Below are 16,103 nucleotides of genomic sequence, written 5' to 3'. Positions count from 1 at the left end.
TTATACATGCTTTCTGGTTTCCCGGTAACATTGTGTGTGTGAGAGTGTGTGTGAGAGTGTGTGTGAGAGTGTGTGTGAGAGTGTGTGTGAGAGTGTGTGTGAGAGTATAGCTGTTATAATGTAAGTTAGAACAGAACCTATCTTGTTTAGTGGATGTTCCACAACATTAAATGGATAAAGTATGACATCGTTCTTTTAATAAAAAAAATTATAATTGCTGTGGTGTAAGAGGAATAAAACACTTCAGGATGTGCCACCCACTTTGGGTTGGGTGTTAACAATAATTCCATGCCACTCCATTGTTTATTTGTTTATTTATTGTTTGTTTTATTACTTGTCATTATTCAAAACAAATTAGTGTTTGGGTTATTTAGCAAGCGAGCATGTTGGAGTAGTCAACATGACTGTTTTGAAATAAATTTGAGGAAAAAAGTGGTGCATACCATGGACTATGCAGTGGGCGGGGCTTATTAAACTGTATCTTCTCTCATAATGTGCAGTGTTAAATAATATACTTGGCTTTTTCTGTGCAGAAAATCTGCAAAATCCCAAACTGTCCCCTATCTGGTTAACTTGAACACCTTTATAGTGCAGTATCTGTGCTCTGGAACCCGGAAGAACGTCGTCTTGATCTGTTGTTTGCTTCTTCTCCGCTCGTCCTGCGCCGATATTTCCTGCCCCTTAGTGGACGTGTTTGCGTTACAGGCAAAAACGGAGGAAGATTAACATGTGACCCAGAGGCATAACTACAGGACAGGCTGGGCAGGCAAGTCGTCCATGAAAACGTCAGATCTCAGCAAGAACCCCCATAAACAGGCCCTGTCTTACTAACATGTGGAACTTTATGTAAGTTTATTTTGAATTGTCACGCTTTTCAGAGTGAGAGAAATTAACTTGTCTGGAAGGCAGAAAAGAGACGGGGGGGGTGAAGGGAAGAAGAAGTGGAGGAGAACTGTGTTGGAGATACTCGATTAGTGAAATAATTAAGTATGAAGTTTGTGGGCTAAGCTGTAACATAATGTAGCGCTAGCACAACACCAGACCGGCAGCAAACGGCTAGCTAGGAGCGTGTCATTTTAATTATTTAGCTAGCTTTCTGCTTGATAGGATTGATCAAACTGTCTTGGTCTTGGTTTTTAAAGTAAACGCAGAGTATGAAAGCCTACGTGATGGAACGCTGATTCATCAAATTTGAGGAGATTGATTTAGCACTACATCTAGCGTGTGGAATATAATGCTAACATGGCGTTTTCTTGCCTGGGGTCAAGACAACATGCTCACGTGTTCACAAATACAGTATGCAGACGTGCAAACCAGGCCTGAGGTAAAGGTCAGCGTGAGCGTTAAAGGAGCAAGGGAATGTTCGCTTCGAATGCATTATTGCTGCTAATGATGCAAGCTAAGACTTGTACAAACTACATGATCATGATTTTATTCTTTTTTTCATTCTCTTTGATCAGTGTTCTCGCTGTGTTCTCTGACACACTTTCTCTCTCTCACACACACACACACACACACACACACACACACACACACACACACACACACACACACGTCACACAAACTTGTCATGTTTAGACAGATGTACCAGCAGCCTTCATGGGCTTATTGAAAATCCTGTTTACAGACAATTAGTGGTGACTCATTTCTGTGCCTCGATAAAAAAGTTGCAGCAGATTCATGTAAAAAGAAGGAGTGGGGGGTACAACGAGGTTTAAACATCGCAAATCTCTTCCTCTGTTAAGTGACGCGTAAATCAGGGATAAATAATGGACGGAGAGATGGAGAATGAATGATTTGATATAAATAAACACACACTTGAGGCAGGAGGTTTAGACAGAAAAGAACGAAGAACTAGAGACCGTGTCTGCTTTTTTTTTTTTTTTTTTTTTTTTTTGGTGTGTGAATTGTTGTTTTTCTCAGCACTTTGATGAGTCACGCAGGGTGAGAAGTTGAAGTCAGAGCTTCAGAACATTGTATCCTGGCTATTTTTGTGCTTGCTCGGGTTATTTCATGCGTCGTGGTAGCACCGAGCTAGCTAGCTTACCTTCCCAAAATCTGCCTGTATGTCCCATATTACAATTGGGTCGAATTCTGGATTCTGATTGGTCAGAAGGTGTTGATTAGTCTTCTATAAGAGCGGCTCTGACGGTAGCACATCTGCAATTCACAGCTTTATATTAATGCTCTCGTTCTAATAGGTTATCGTTTCTATAGCGACAGCTCGTTCACGGTGACTTGTACCGTGGACGATCCACAGCTTTTAAAACTGTTGAAAGGTTTTCTGTAAGGATGCATTTATTCATCGTTTATGGAAGGAGTCTCCAATGTCAGTGCTTTGGTTGAAACCAAAAAAAACCAAAGTGTTTGTTTTTTTTACTTATTTTTAACCAATGATTACAATTTTTAAATTACTGAAGAACGACATGTTACATATATGTATGTGGGTTTTTTTTAAATCCATTTATAGCTACATTCAAAGTCCCTGTGAAATGCCCTGAAACGTGCAGCATTAGTCAATGTCTTAAGGAAGTCAGTGTGGGACATATCGAGTGGCTCCTCCCCCTTTTTAAATAGTCATTAGTGTTTAGCATAACTCACAGGCAGAAAACCTCCAACTGTTGGGGGCGGGATATTTCAGATTCTTCAGATTTGAGCGTTCGATTGGATGGAACATCTGACGAGAAGCCGAAATGCGGAATGATGTCATCAGAATTGTTGATCCATTTCGGCGAGAGAGAGAGTCAATTTTTAACTTGTGTGTCTTCTAAATGTGAATTTTGTCATTGTTTTGCAGCGCACTAGCTTATAGATAACCTTCAGGCGAACATATTCGTACTAAAAGTTACTAAACTTCAGTTTTGTTTTCATGGGGACTTTAATGTTTTGGAACATCCAGGAAAAGCAAGTTAGTTCTTGTTAGCTTGTCATCACGTCATCAACAATTATGCACGTTTTTACTCCTGTTTTACTAGAACGACTGTCGAAGTCTTTCTGTACATTGTTACCATATAAATGACAACCTGTGATTCACAGCTGCGCTACAGTCAGAGCGGCTGTTCGAGACGATTAATCACCCGTTACAGTCCAGAACTCGAGCAGAACGGCACTGTGGTGTAATAGTTAGTGTTCTGAGTTTGGAGAGGAGAGTGATCTAGAGGACGAGGCACGTGGTACTGCCGCCCTGGTCTAATTTTCCTGGCTCGTTCTTTTTTTTTCCTTCTTCCCCTCCTCCAGAAAGAAGACGTTGAGCTTTCGGGCTTTTAGGAATTGCAAATGATCTTAGCAGCTCCACCCACACGCTAGCGCTGGCTAAGAATGGAACGACCTCTGCGTTAGAATTTATGATCAGCTTTTGGAAACGTTTCTGATCTGAGCCGAGATTTGTGTGTTCCAAACTGTGTGTGTGTGAGCGAGAGAGAGGAGTTGTTAGAGGATGAGGATGACTCGTGTCTGTGGTATGAAGAGCAAAAAAGCAGAAGGAGCTCGGATCATCTGGAGGAAAGCTTGAAGTGTGTGTGTGTGTGTGGGGAGAGGCGTGTCTCTGGAGGATTCGTTTTCCTGGTCCTGACTTCCTAACTCCAGGAATGAGAATACACATCATCCCGCAGGGAGGTGGATGAAAATATCATCTTACAAACCTGTTGTATTTATTTATTTTCTTAAATCCTTGCAGTTGTGACCCGTAAAAGCTCAGTTTTATTGTGTTGTTTTACTCTACGTTTACGTTAGCAGGTGAAAAAGCAACAGCCGATTGTTTATTTTCTACAGTATGTGTGTGCACAATAGCGTAGCCCTTGAATCGGATTTAATTGGATTTTTTTTTCCTTCCAATTGTGCACAAAGTAGACTCAAATCCAAACGCTTGGCTCGAACGATTCCTCAGTGTGGTCCGACGTTTCTTCACTTCCCCGCTCACAATTTTAGTTCCTCCTGGCGTTTACGGTTTAACGCACAAAAACGGAAGAAAAGCGACATAACCGTGTAACGTTCTCGTTTTTATCCTGTCATTTGAAACGTGTATGGAGACGTTACGAAGACTGATAAAGCTTGGAAGGTAGTAGCAGGGATCGTCCGTGCTTGCCTCTGGGTGGTGTACGTAGCTAGTACAGCTAGCTAGCTTTAGAAGCTGTATATAGCTGCTATTACCATAGCAACAACAGAAGCAATCACTACACACCCACGAGACAAGCAATTTGTATTATTTATTTATCCCCCCCCCATGCTAGCATGAACATAGTGTTAGCCTGCTTTCACAACCATCTTCTATACCGCTTATCCTTCCTTCAGGGTCACGGGGGCGCCTGGAGCCTATCCCAGGGATCCCGTAGTGTATGAACGTAGCATATGAATGGGAGCACACACTACGGACACTTTGGACATGCCAATCAGCCTACCATGCATGTCTTTGGACTCGGGGAGGAAACCGGAGTACCCGGAGGAAACCCCCGCAGCACGGGGAAACTGAAGTGTAACATGCACATGCAAACTCCGCACACACAGGGCCACGGTGGGGATCGAACCCCCAAACCTGGAGGTGTGAGGCGAACGTGCTAACCACGAAGCCACCCCTGCTTTCACAATTCTCCAAAAAAAGTTTTAATTTTGTTTATTTTTTGTGCTGATTATTAAAATGAAAATTAGTATCTCACGTGACCTGCACACTGTAGCCATGACAACGTTCTTCCCAGTCCTATCATTTTCTAACTAGTGTAGCTTGCTCTGTTTCACTTTTATTATGAGTTGCTTGCTCCACAACTTGTGACCTGATTGGTCAGGTTTTTTAAAAAAAAAAACCCCTCTTGCTGTCACTCTTTCTGAAAAGTAAAAAATAATAAGAACGTGAAAGTATTATTCTGTTCCACTTTTTTTTGCCCACAAATAAACCCAGTCTAATGGAGAGCAGTGTTCTGAGGTGAATTCTTTCTTTCTTTTATCTCATATGGTGTCTTTTTTATTTTCTTCTTCTTTTCTATTTATATAATGTATTTTTACAGAATCAGCACAGTCTCTGTGCTTCTGCTGTCTTTTGTTTAATCAAGAATTTAAACGTAAATGTGAGAGAGGAGTAAAACTTCTGAGTCTTGAAATAACGAGCGAGCAATTGTAGAAAGGTCCTGAACGCTAACGAGGGTTTGTATCCCGCTTTTCTTTCCCACCTCCTACTGAACAACAGAAAGAGAAAGAGGGACGGAGAGACGCACACGAGGTCATCGCTAATACGCGTTCCTGATAGTCTTATTGTGTTCTGTGTGTGTGAAATGAACTAATGACCTTGACGCCATTCGCTGCTCTGGGAAAAAAAACGTAGTGTCTACAGCATCGACATTTTAACCCTTACAGCCTCATGAACGAGAAGAATTCGCAGCCATTTGTACTCGCTGTTTTCTGGAACTATTGATTTGCTTAGATACGAGACGTACATCGTTAGAAATAGAAGGACTTAGTCTTTCCAAATACAAAGGAGGCAGGCTGGCGGAGGTAGTGTGATGCTCCGGGTAATGTTCTGCTGGGAAACTTCGAGTCCTGGAGTTCATGTGGATGTTACTTTGAGACACGGCACATGCTTAAACATTGCTGCGGACCAGGTACACCACTTCATGGCAACGGTATTCCTTAATAACAGTGGCCTATATAGGATAATGCGCCCTGAGAGACTGCAGAAATAGTTCAGGAACAGTTTGAGGAACATGACAAAGAGTTCAAGGTGTTGACTCGGCCTCCGAATTCCCCATATCTCAATCGGATTGAACGTCTGCGAGACGTTCTGGACAAACAAGTCCGATCCATGGAGGCCCCACATCGCAACTTACAGGGCTTAAAAGATCTAATGCTAACTTCTCAGTGTCGGATAGCTTCAGAGGTTTTTTTTGGAGTCCATGCCTCGGCGGCTCAGAGCTGATTTGGTGACACAAGGGGGATCTACGCAATATTAGGCAGGTGGTTGGTTTTAATGTTATGGCTGATCAGTGTATCTGATCAAATATTGCTGTGTGAAGAATTATCAGCGAGGTTTTTGTTCGAAACACACTTGATATTATCTCTCACAGACCTTGTTTCCATGTTTTGCGTCGGTGTGTGAAGGATTGTTTTGATGTCACGAGTGGTGAAGTGCGAATCTTCCATCCGTCGTCCATGTGATGAAGCATGCGTTAGCTCCACTAAAGTTATGTTCACGCTAGCAACCGACGACGCGACAGGCGGAGGTTTTTTTTTTTTTTTTTTTATTGTTTTTTTTTTTTTTTGTACGTGCTTTTATGCAGATTAGGTATGATGCTGTAAAGCGACAAATCCAAATGATTGGCCAGAATGATTCCTTGTACCAGTCGTATGGTGCACATATTCCAACGTTATTTCATTCCATCCTCACTCAACTTTAGTTCCTACCCGCAGTTAGTTCCTATGTCCTGCTTAATAAAAATTTTTTTTAAATGGAATAAAAATGTATAAATGTGTTTTAATCTTATTCTGTCACATCTGACCTCTTTTTATTATTATTATTATTAAATATATAGACAACACTGTATTAAATATATACAGTAGACAACATGAAGCAAACTAAAGCTCAGTAGATGGTTTGTATGCTTGTTGGGCGTCATGTATTCTCAGCTGAACAGCGATGGAGGAAGCCGTGTTTTCCGCTCAGTCGGATGTAAACCTATCTCTTTAAACCTAGCACTTTCTGAACTGGTCGCTTTGGGAAGTCCGGGGGATTTAAACTCCTTTGTCACGTCTTTGTCGTTGCGGCTGCATCAGGCGGGTTTGTGGCTGTGAAGCTGGAACCATCAGCTCTGTAGATATTTATTACGAAACTGTACAAGCCAAGCACTGGGAGGGGAAATACTGGAAATCTGAAAGGAAAGTATGATGCCGATGGTGTACAGTCTGCTTTAAAAACGCCTTGGCTGGGAGTCTCGAGGACAAGCTGATGATTAGCTTCTACACCACCACCATCATCATCATCATGATGTAGCTACTGTACATACAGTAGCTACTGTAAATCCCGCCAGACCGGGGGGAAAATGATTCATTCTGAACACACAAGGCTTGAAATCGGAGCCATCTGATCTTAATGCTAGGACTGTACTGGAATTGGGCTGATATTAGCAGAAAATACTGGCTTTGACTATTCGAAATATCTCAGAATTGCTTAGAGTGTGACGTTAGGTAAAGTTTCTTTCTTCAAAAACCTCTCATGTTCTCATGACCTTGGGAATTTGGCAATCTGTACAGGATTACAGGATTTGTGATTTGTTGTGGCCAAAAATGCTCAATTTTACTGTGTTATTTATTCATTTATTTCCAAAAGGAAGATTTATTTATTTATTTATTTATTTGTGGAAAACTACTCTAATTGGCGAAATCGCGATCACTCGTAACTGTTCTGCGCGGTCTCTGGTAAATGAGACCTTGTACTCCTGTTCGACGCACGTGGATCGAAGGGAGCTTCGGCTGAATGCGTGTCGTGATGGCGTCACATGATGCGTCTCGGTCCAAATCCGCGGTAATTTAGAAACATTCTAAGCTCCTCGGAATATTGCGGAGTTTGCTTGATTTTGTGTTCATTTCTGTGATTGCAAAAGGCATTCTTCACGCATACGTGTGGTATTTCCTTTAACCTACTGTAAAATAAAGGAGAGATGGCACGATGCCACGTTTTTTTTCATACCGATACTGAAACTTCAAGTATCAGCCGCCGCCAATTCCCGTCCAGTATTGTTTTCTTTTAAAAACGATCAAGCTTTTTATTAATATTATAAATATTACGAATTATTAATATAATAAAGTAAATTCTAACAAAGGAAAAACCAGTCATGTCTTTGTGTAAAAATTTCGTTTCAAAAACAATTTCTTTTCAGGTTTTTGCTACAGGATCTGATATCCGATGTGTATTTTATTTTTATTTATTTTTACGATATCGGATCCACCATTTTTTTTTTGGTGTTTTTTTGCTGGTATCGCCCCAGTAGCGATGCTGGGTATGGGATGGGTGCTGTGTCTATAAATAAAAAGAGATGGCACAATACGATGTTTTCTTTTCCAATACCTATACTGTTATTGAAACTTCCAATATCAGATAATTTCAATACCGGTCTATTTTCTTCTTTAAAAACTACTTGGACACAGAGGACATAAATTTTTCTGTAAGCTCACTGGTGGGTTTTTTTTTTGGTTTTTTTAATTTAATGTTAGGCTTCTGTTATCACATGACCTACTTTAACCTGCTATACGTTGTCCAGAAGCAATTCTCTGCTTCGCTAGATTCGTTACAGGATCAGATCAGATTCCTACGTCTGATCCACCGTTTATTTCTTATTTTCTTCAGCCCGATATTGATCTTGTGGTGTTGGATCGGCGTCATCTCTAGTAAAGTGTGTACTAGATCAGAAGATGAGAGCTTTGTGTGAAGTGCTTAAGTCATTCTTAACTCCTGAACAATCGTGAGCGTCTTGTGATATAACAATTGCGTGTGTGTGTGTGTGTGTGTGTGTGTGTGTGGGTGCGGGTGCGGGTGGGTGTGTTTTCTCTCCGCAGGCACCATGCACGTGTCTCTGGCCGAGGCTCTTCAGGTCCGAGGAGGTCCGCTGCAGGAGGAGGAAGTGTGGGCTGTGCTGAACCAGAGTGCCGAGAGTCTGCAGGAACTCATGCGCAGAGGTAAACATTATCTTTATCTTTACAGCAGGTTAAAAAAAAATACTATCAACCAACACACTAATACTGGAGTCTTAGCTCTGGCTCAGTTGGTAGAGCGGGTTGTCCACTAATCGTAGGGTTGGCGGTTCGATTCCCGGCCCACATGACTCCACATACCGGTGTCCTTGGGCAAAACACTGAACCCCAAGTTGCTCCTGATAGTGCCTTGCATGGCAGCTCTGCTACCATTGGTGTGTGAGTGTGTGAGTGTGTGTGTGTGTGTGTGAATGGGTGAATGAGACACAGTGTAAAAGCGCTATATATGTCCGCCATTTTAATATTGACATGATTATTGACAATAATTAGTGCCTAAATAACAGAAACTAACTAGAACGTTCGTCACATTAATGAGAAATCCAGCGTGGAATTAGTGGAGACGTTGGTCCCAGAATGCATTGCTGGTTGCCCCGCCCGTTCAAATAGAGTCATTTAGAAGTCACGGAAAGTCATGTGACCTAAATTACATGCTACTTGATATGAATAATGATCAGAGACTACATTAGAAATGACTTATTCCTATATAACCCGCCCCTCCCTGGGTTTCTATATATAGATATTCACTCCTCCCTCTTCACTCTCATAAGGTGGTTTGTGGTTCTTAGAGCTATCTTTTACAGCTATCACACCATCTACGATCTGTATCGTGACCTCGCTCTCATCCTCTTTAAGTACGCTGAAGAATTTTCGCTTCACTCTCTGCTTCATCCTGTTCTCCTGGTTCCTCCGGTCTGCGCGTTTTCTGGAGTTTCTTACTGACACACTGCTCTAAATTAATTGCTTAACAGCTAATTGCCATCGCTGCTGCTCTTAATTCCCTGCTGTTGTAAGTACAACGCCAATACGAAAACAAGTTGGGACGCTGTGTAAAATGTCAATAAAAACAGAATGCCGTGATTTCCGCAAAATCTCAAATCTTCAGAAAGAGCAACGTTTACGCGTCCATCCAGAATCCATCCCATCTTTACATCTGAGAGACTCTGCCTCTCTAAGATGCTCTCTTTTTATACCCAATCATCTTACTGACCTGTTCTTTTTACTAACACTTGCTTTTCCAGCCTTTTGTTGCCCCCGTCCCAACTTTTTTTTGAGATGTGTTGCGACCATCAAATTAAAAATTTGACTACTTAAAACGGTCCATTTCCTCTGTTTAAACATTTGATATGTTTTCTACGTTGCGTTCTGTTTTTATTTACGTTTTACACGGCATCACAACTTTTTTTGGAATTGGGTGTTGTAATTAAAAAAGTGTACATATTGCGTATATGGTGAAGGTTGTATAAAACGGTGAAAAGGTCCGGTGTTGATTTGCGATGTGGGACTAGCGTAATTATGTAAAAACCAGGTACTGAAATGAAACTCTGTTCCAAGGTTCTTCCAGGAACAGGTTTATTTATATTAACATGATGTGACACTTTAACTGCATGCAGATCGACGCCGTTCAGCTAATTACGTCACGTCTGATGGCTGCAGAAGGACTAATTTAGGGGGTTAATACGGGTTAATGCTTGTACATTGCAAACAATATATCATTTATTCTTCTTTTTCACCTGCTAATATTATGGATTATTTTGTTTAGATTCCTAACAAAGTCGAAATAAAACCCATTTCAGTTCCAGGTTGTAACATGACAAAGCTTAATTGGGGGTTGTGGGGGTGAATACTTACGCAAGCCACTCTATATATCGCTTCTTTTGTACAAGGTTTTGAGGTAGTGGGGTTGTTCTTTGAGGGTTTGCTGCAGGGCTTATATTTATAGCTTAACATGGTTACTCATACACCAGAAACTGGGACGTGGAAACGTGACTCGTTTGACTTCTATCAGATTGTAAATAGGATCTCGATCTGCTGCATTCCATTAAGCCATTAACGCTTTCGTTTAATGTATACCCTCATGCTAGTGTTCACTTAAACCATCGTCCCGCTTCGTGCGCCGGCGTTATTTTCTACTGTCATGTGCAAACGTTTGCGCCTCCCGTGGTTTCTGGAACCAGTACGTGCGTGTATGCTCCGACGAGACAACAATCCAGAACATAAGACGAAATTGAAATGGACTTGCACGTGATATTTTTGAGCACACGAGTGATTCTGCAGCTGCTTTTGCTGTCATTTCTTCTTGTTCTACTCATCTCAGTTTGGTGCAAAAACAAACTAGGCTTAGATCCCCCAAGTTCTCTCTGGTTCTTGTTTTTGAGGGGTTTTTTTCCAGTTGAAATTGATACCGCATGTGAGAAGCAAACATCTACGTCGCTATCGTTTGCTCTCCGAACAATTAGAAACAATGCATTTAAAAAGTATATGAAATACAAAGAAAAAGAGAAAATGAATTCTCAAGTATAAATGTTTTAATAGTTCAGGGTGTCAGTGTTTTTATACTGTGTGTGTGTGTGTGCGCGCATAATAAATCAAATGAAAGCAAAAAAACTAAATATAAAGGTAAAATATATTTTAAATTTTATGCAAGTTTTAAATTGTTCTCAAACCAACAAACAAACGTGAAAACTTCATCAGATTAACCCAGATTCATCAGACTAGCCCACCTTCTTCCATTGCGCCGTGGTCCAGTTCTGATGCCCACGTGCCCATTGTTGGTGTTTCGGAGGTAGACGGGGGGGTTAACATGGCTACTCTGACCGCTCTGCAGCTAAGCACATAACAAGCTGTGATGCTCTGTGTGTTCTGACTCCTTTCTATCAGAGCCCATGCGTCTATCTTGGGCGGTCATGATTCTGTCGGTTCTCCTTTCTTGGACCACTTTTGGTAGGTACCAACCACTGCATACCGGGAACATCCCACCATACTTGCTGTTTTGGAGATGCTCTGACCCAGTCATCTAGCCATCACAATTTGACCATTGTGAAAGTTGCTCAGATCCTTACGCTTGCCCATTTTTTCCTGCTTCCACATCAAGAACTTCAAGAACTGTCCACCTGCTGCATAATAAATATATCCCACCCCTTTACAGGTGCCATCGTAATGAGATAATCAATGTTATTTACGTCAACGGTCAGTGGCTTTAATGTTATGGCTGATGCATAAAAGGAATATTAAATAAAAAAATAAAATATTAACTTTCATATTACATTATATTATATATATATATATATATATAGTTTATTTTTAATAAAATAATCCGAATGGACACAGACTTTTCGATCCTTACTCTTGGACTTTACAGCCAGAGGAGACCGTGAGACAGTGGACGATTCTTCTTTCCTTCTGGCCCTCAGCCAGCTGGTTTGGATGGTGAATAATCCTTCACCCTCAGGGTCGATGTGGTTGACGGCGATGATGTAGCTGGTTGTGTATGCATCACGATGAAGGAGAGGAACTGTCCTCGTCTCACAGCGGCTTCTTATCTGGCCTCCGGTTCTCACAGACACTTGAAAATCGCTGGCGAATCTTTTTTTTTTTTTTTTTTTTTTTTTTTTTAAAAAACTGCACAAAGTTACCAGAAAATGTCGCCGCCTTTTGTGCGAGCTGAGCAGTTCATGGTATTCCAGCAATTCCAGAGACTCCAGGCTACAGTAGGAGGCTTCTTGGTTTCATGACCAATAGCCAAGAAGTTATCACAGCTAAATATTGCTCTACAGCACTGTTATCTTATGAGTGCCAATACTGCCCCAAAATGCTAGGTATCACGCGAACAGTGCATTTTTCTTCAGGTTTTTTTTTGTTTTTTTTTAAATATACAATGTTGTGCTGATTTCTGAATGATAATTTATTGCGTAGTTAACACATTTATAAAAGCATGATACACTGTTCCTTCACGAAAGCTAGCACTGCAACTGTGCCAGTCATGCCATTTGTTTCCATTGTATCATCATCCAAACGTGGCTAGCATGAAACAGTGGCAGAATTGTGTACTGTAGAAGATGTTATGTGTTAAAGGAAAGGCAAATGAAGACGACAAAACGAAATGTTCCCGGGATCTGCCTAAAGTATAAAAGTGCTAGCTGCTTTGCTGTGGAGAGTATATGCTAAATTTAGCTCGTTAGTGAGCCAAATTAAACATAATAGCCAGCTGGATAAATAAATAAACATGCTGTAATCACAGGGGTTTGTTAGCTAGAGATGATGTGCCTGCCTGTTCTTGACTAGTTTATTATACAAGTTATGCTAGGTGTTTTTATAGTTGTTAGCAGGATAACTAGCCTGCTAATGAATGCTCTGGGTCGCTTTATAGTCTGAATGTTCTGTGGAAAAATGTTGTACAGCCTTTTCCTCTCAATCCTTAAGTCCTTCTGGCTCGAAGTTCTTACTTACGCCGTGACTCATCGTGTTTTGGACTTCTAAGGTCCCTGGTGTTGTCATTTCTGAATGGAGTCTTTTTACTGCCTGCCTGCCTTTTTTTTTTTTTTTTTTTTTTATGAAGTTTTTTATCTCCTCAGGCTGGAGGCGGATGATGACTCCCCTCTCTCTCTGTCTCTCTTTCCCCTTTCTCTCGCTCTTTCTCGCTCTTGATGTGTCAGATAAAAGATTAGTTTCTCTGCCAACTCTCTAGTCATGTGCCACCGTTTTCTTCTCTTCTCCAAAGCTGTGTGGTCTCTGTTTTAAAGCAATAGCGATAACGGTGTTTGTGTGTAACTTCTGTTTGTGCTGAGTAGTGAATTTAATGTGCAGAATTCACTGTGTGGCATTTTTTTCTTTTCTTCTTTTTTTTATTTCCCCCCTCCCCTTTATTTTCCCCTCTCTCAGAGGTCTCGCCATGGTCAGTGCGCCGCCACAGGAAATGTGGGTTTACATGTTGAATTCCAGCACGTTAAAGCAGCACTACATGAAATCCACCCCTCTGTTTTCAGACTGTTTCTTATTCACTATGTACATGTTTAAAGGCAGGCAGTATGAAAAAGAGAAGAAATGACTGTCCTTTTCTGCATTTCCATCTGTACCGTGCCGACATATAACATTGCAACCACTACAGCCTTGCTAACAGAAATTAGCGTCGTCTAACTAGCTGTTTATATAAAGTATGAACTACAGTCACGGTTTTAGTATTAAACACTGCTGTGTATGTAATAGGGATGTCACGAGAACCGATACTTCGGTACCAAGTCGTTACCAACATTCTTAAAACGTGACGGTACTTGTTTTTCTGCAGTTGCGTCAGTACCGTTGGTAATGAAGATACCGGGGTTGCAAGTCTTCCGGAACTGATAGAGGGGAAACAAATACGCACAAGTGTTTGTTGGCCCACAAGTGGTAAAGAAGAAGAAAGACACCTACAAGCACACAGGAAAAACTACAGAAGTTTAGCTTAGCTTAACAAGTTGAGCTCCGCCCCAACTCGTTGAGAGGAAAGCTAGCATCGGTTGCCATTGTGCTGCTGATGCTATCGTTCATTTCAGACAAAGCGAGGAAACACCTGGAATTTGGCGAAGCACCTGAAAGACGGTCCTATGTTGTGTTTGTTTGAGGCAGCTGCATTATGGCCATGAAACCAGCTAACGTCATGCTCCATGTAATGTTAGCGATAGCCAGTTATTTGTTAACGATGCTAACGTATTGCAGTGTTATAAACTACCTCCTAATGGGCCTCCATTCATCGCCATTCAGCCCGTGTCCTGTCAGCTAAATGTAGCCTAATGTCACTAATAATTATTCACGTTCATTCACATGTTCATTTTCAAGACTTCACCATATCAGTGAATTTAAACTAATGCTTGCATTCAGAGTATAAGGTGTGTGTGTATGCGTGCATTAGGAGTGTGCCTTAGCACTTGTTATTAGCACTTAGCACTGTTTCATTAGTCATTGTCAGTGTTTGATAACTAAAATATCTCTCTCTCTCTTTTTGCCGGTACCAGCCAGAGGAGGATGTCCTCCAGGAGTTTTTAATTTTCTTTTTAAAAAGTTTTATATATTTATTTATTTATTTATTTATTTAAACCACACAGTGGTATCGAGTATCGTGTACGTTTGGTGGTATCGGTACCGACTACTAGATTTTTGGTATCGTGACATCCCTAGTATGTAATGACTGCCTGAGATGAGGAGTGTAACACTAACGACACAAAAAACTAATCCTCACATCCTGTATAATGTTCTTTGAGCTAGTACAAACATTATGTAAAATGCTAGCAGCATTAGATGCAAATACCGACGTCATGTAGCTTTTATTCAAGAGCGACGAATTGTTCAGAAAATTCCGTATGTTGTTTTTGAAGGCTGCTTTGTTGCTTTTGAGCCTTCAATAAAGCTTATTCGGTGAGTTTATTCTTTCAGGTTTTTTTTATTTGCACCCCAACGAGAGGCCCTGAAAGGAATGCAGTTGTTTTGGCTTAGTTTCTATTTTGGTCTTCTTTTTTTTTCTTTCTTTTTTTCCATCACAAAGTCATTAATATCCATTTAGTGTTCAGGATCAGAGGTTTCTGGGCCAGCTTTTGTAAAACTTTTCATCCTTTTTTTTTTTTTTTTTCAACCAATCATTATCCCGGAGCAGGAAATATTCCGTGACCTTTTCTTTTGTTTTCTTTTCTTTTTTAGACAGTTATTTTCAAAGTATGTTGTTTATGAAGGCCGTATTGTGAATGACGTGTCTTTCATTGCAGTTCATATATCCTGGTTTTAGTCCTAATGTAGATGTAGATAATCCCTATTGATTTATTTCCAGTCATATTTTTGAAACCTGTGTGATGTTAAACTGTTTAATCATGTTTGTTACCTGCAGACCCTACTGCCCTGGGTTTCATCATTTCACCTTGGTCTCTGCTGCTCATGCCTTCTGGAAACATCTCTTTCACCGATGAGAATGTGACTCAGCAGGATCTGCGAGCGTTCACTGCCCCAGAAGTGCTCGAGGGCCTGAACTTGTCCTCACTCTCTGATATTGAGAAGGTACCGCGACCGTGGGGAAACGGCTTTGATCATCATAATCATCGTTGTAGTTTTATTCTTCTTTTCAGTTAAAATACTAGTAGTCTGTTTCAAACACACAGACATGACCGGAGTCTTTCCTCTTCAAAGAGGCCTTGACTATTTTTACTTACAGGAAGTGAAGCGACTTTTGGTGAAAGTAGGCCGGCAAAGCGGTGCAAAGAACTTGAGATATGTTTACACGACTTAACGTGTTAAGTGGCGCGAGGAAAAACTTTTTAAAATTGTAAAAGAAACGTTATCGTTCTTATTAGTACTAGTCATTTATTTTTTGTACTTTTTGTTAACATTAGCACACACACACTGAGAAAACTAATCCCATCCAAATAGTCCTTAAGTTTTCATCCATCGCTTTATAATGCCCTTGAATGTAAAAGTCAGCCAAATTATAGTATATTATACACGTTCTAAACATTTAGCAGTTTTAAAGTCCTGTACCACATATGCTGCAGTATTTCAGTCAGGGATTTAAACCTTGTTCTTTTATAGCCGAGTGAAAGAATCCGCTGCATTCTTTGGCAAACCAAAGAATGTGG

At 40.8% G+C, this 16,103-nt stretch overlaps 1 protein-coding gene across 2 annotated transcripts in view; it reads left to right on the top strand.

Moving 5' to 3' along the window:
- ptpn13 (protein tyrosine phosphatase non-receptor type 13) overlaps positions 1 to 16,103 on the top strand; it is a 63,974-nt gene that overhangs the window by 6,060 nt on the left and 41,811 nt on the right. For both annotated transcript variants that reach the window (XM_053648171.1, XM_053648170.1), the window contains exons 2-3: positions 8,536 to 8,655; positions 15,362 to 15,528. In XM_053648171.1, the coding sequence (XP_053504146.1) occupies positions 8,541 to 8,655; positions 15,362 to 15,528 (282 nt within the window). In that variant the 5' untranslated portion in view covers positions 8,536 to 8,540. The remainder of the gene's footprint in view (positions 1 to 8,535; positions 8,656 to 15,361; positions 15,529 to 16,103) is intronic.

Source organism: Ictalurus furcatus, chromosome 18, assembly GCF_023375685.1.
Source record: "Ictalurus furcatus strain D&B chromosome 18, Billie_1.0, whole genome shotgun sequence".
Lineage (NCBI taxonomy): Eukaryota > Metazoa > Chordata > Actinopteri > Siluriformes > Ictaluridae > Ictalurus > Ictalurus furcatus.
Note: the sequence above shows the minus strand (reverse complement) of the source record. Positions and strands in the feature narration are given on the sequence as shown.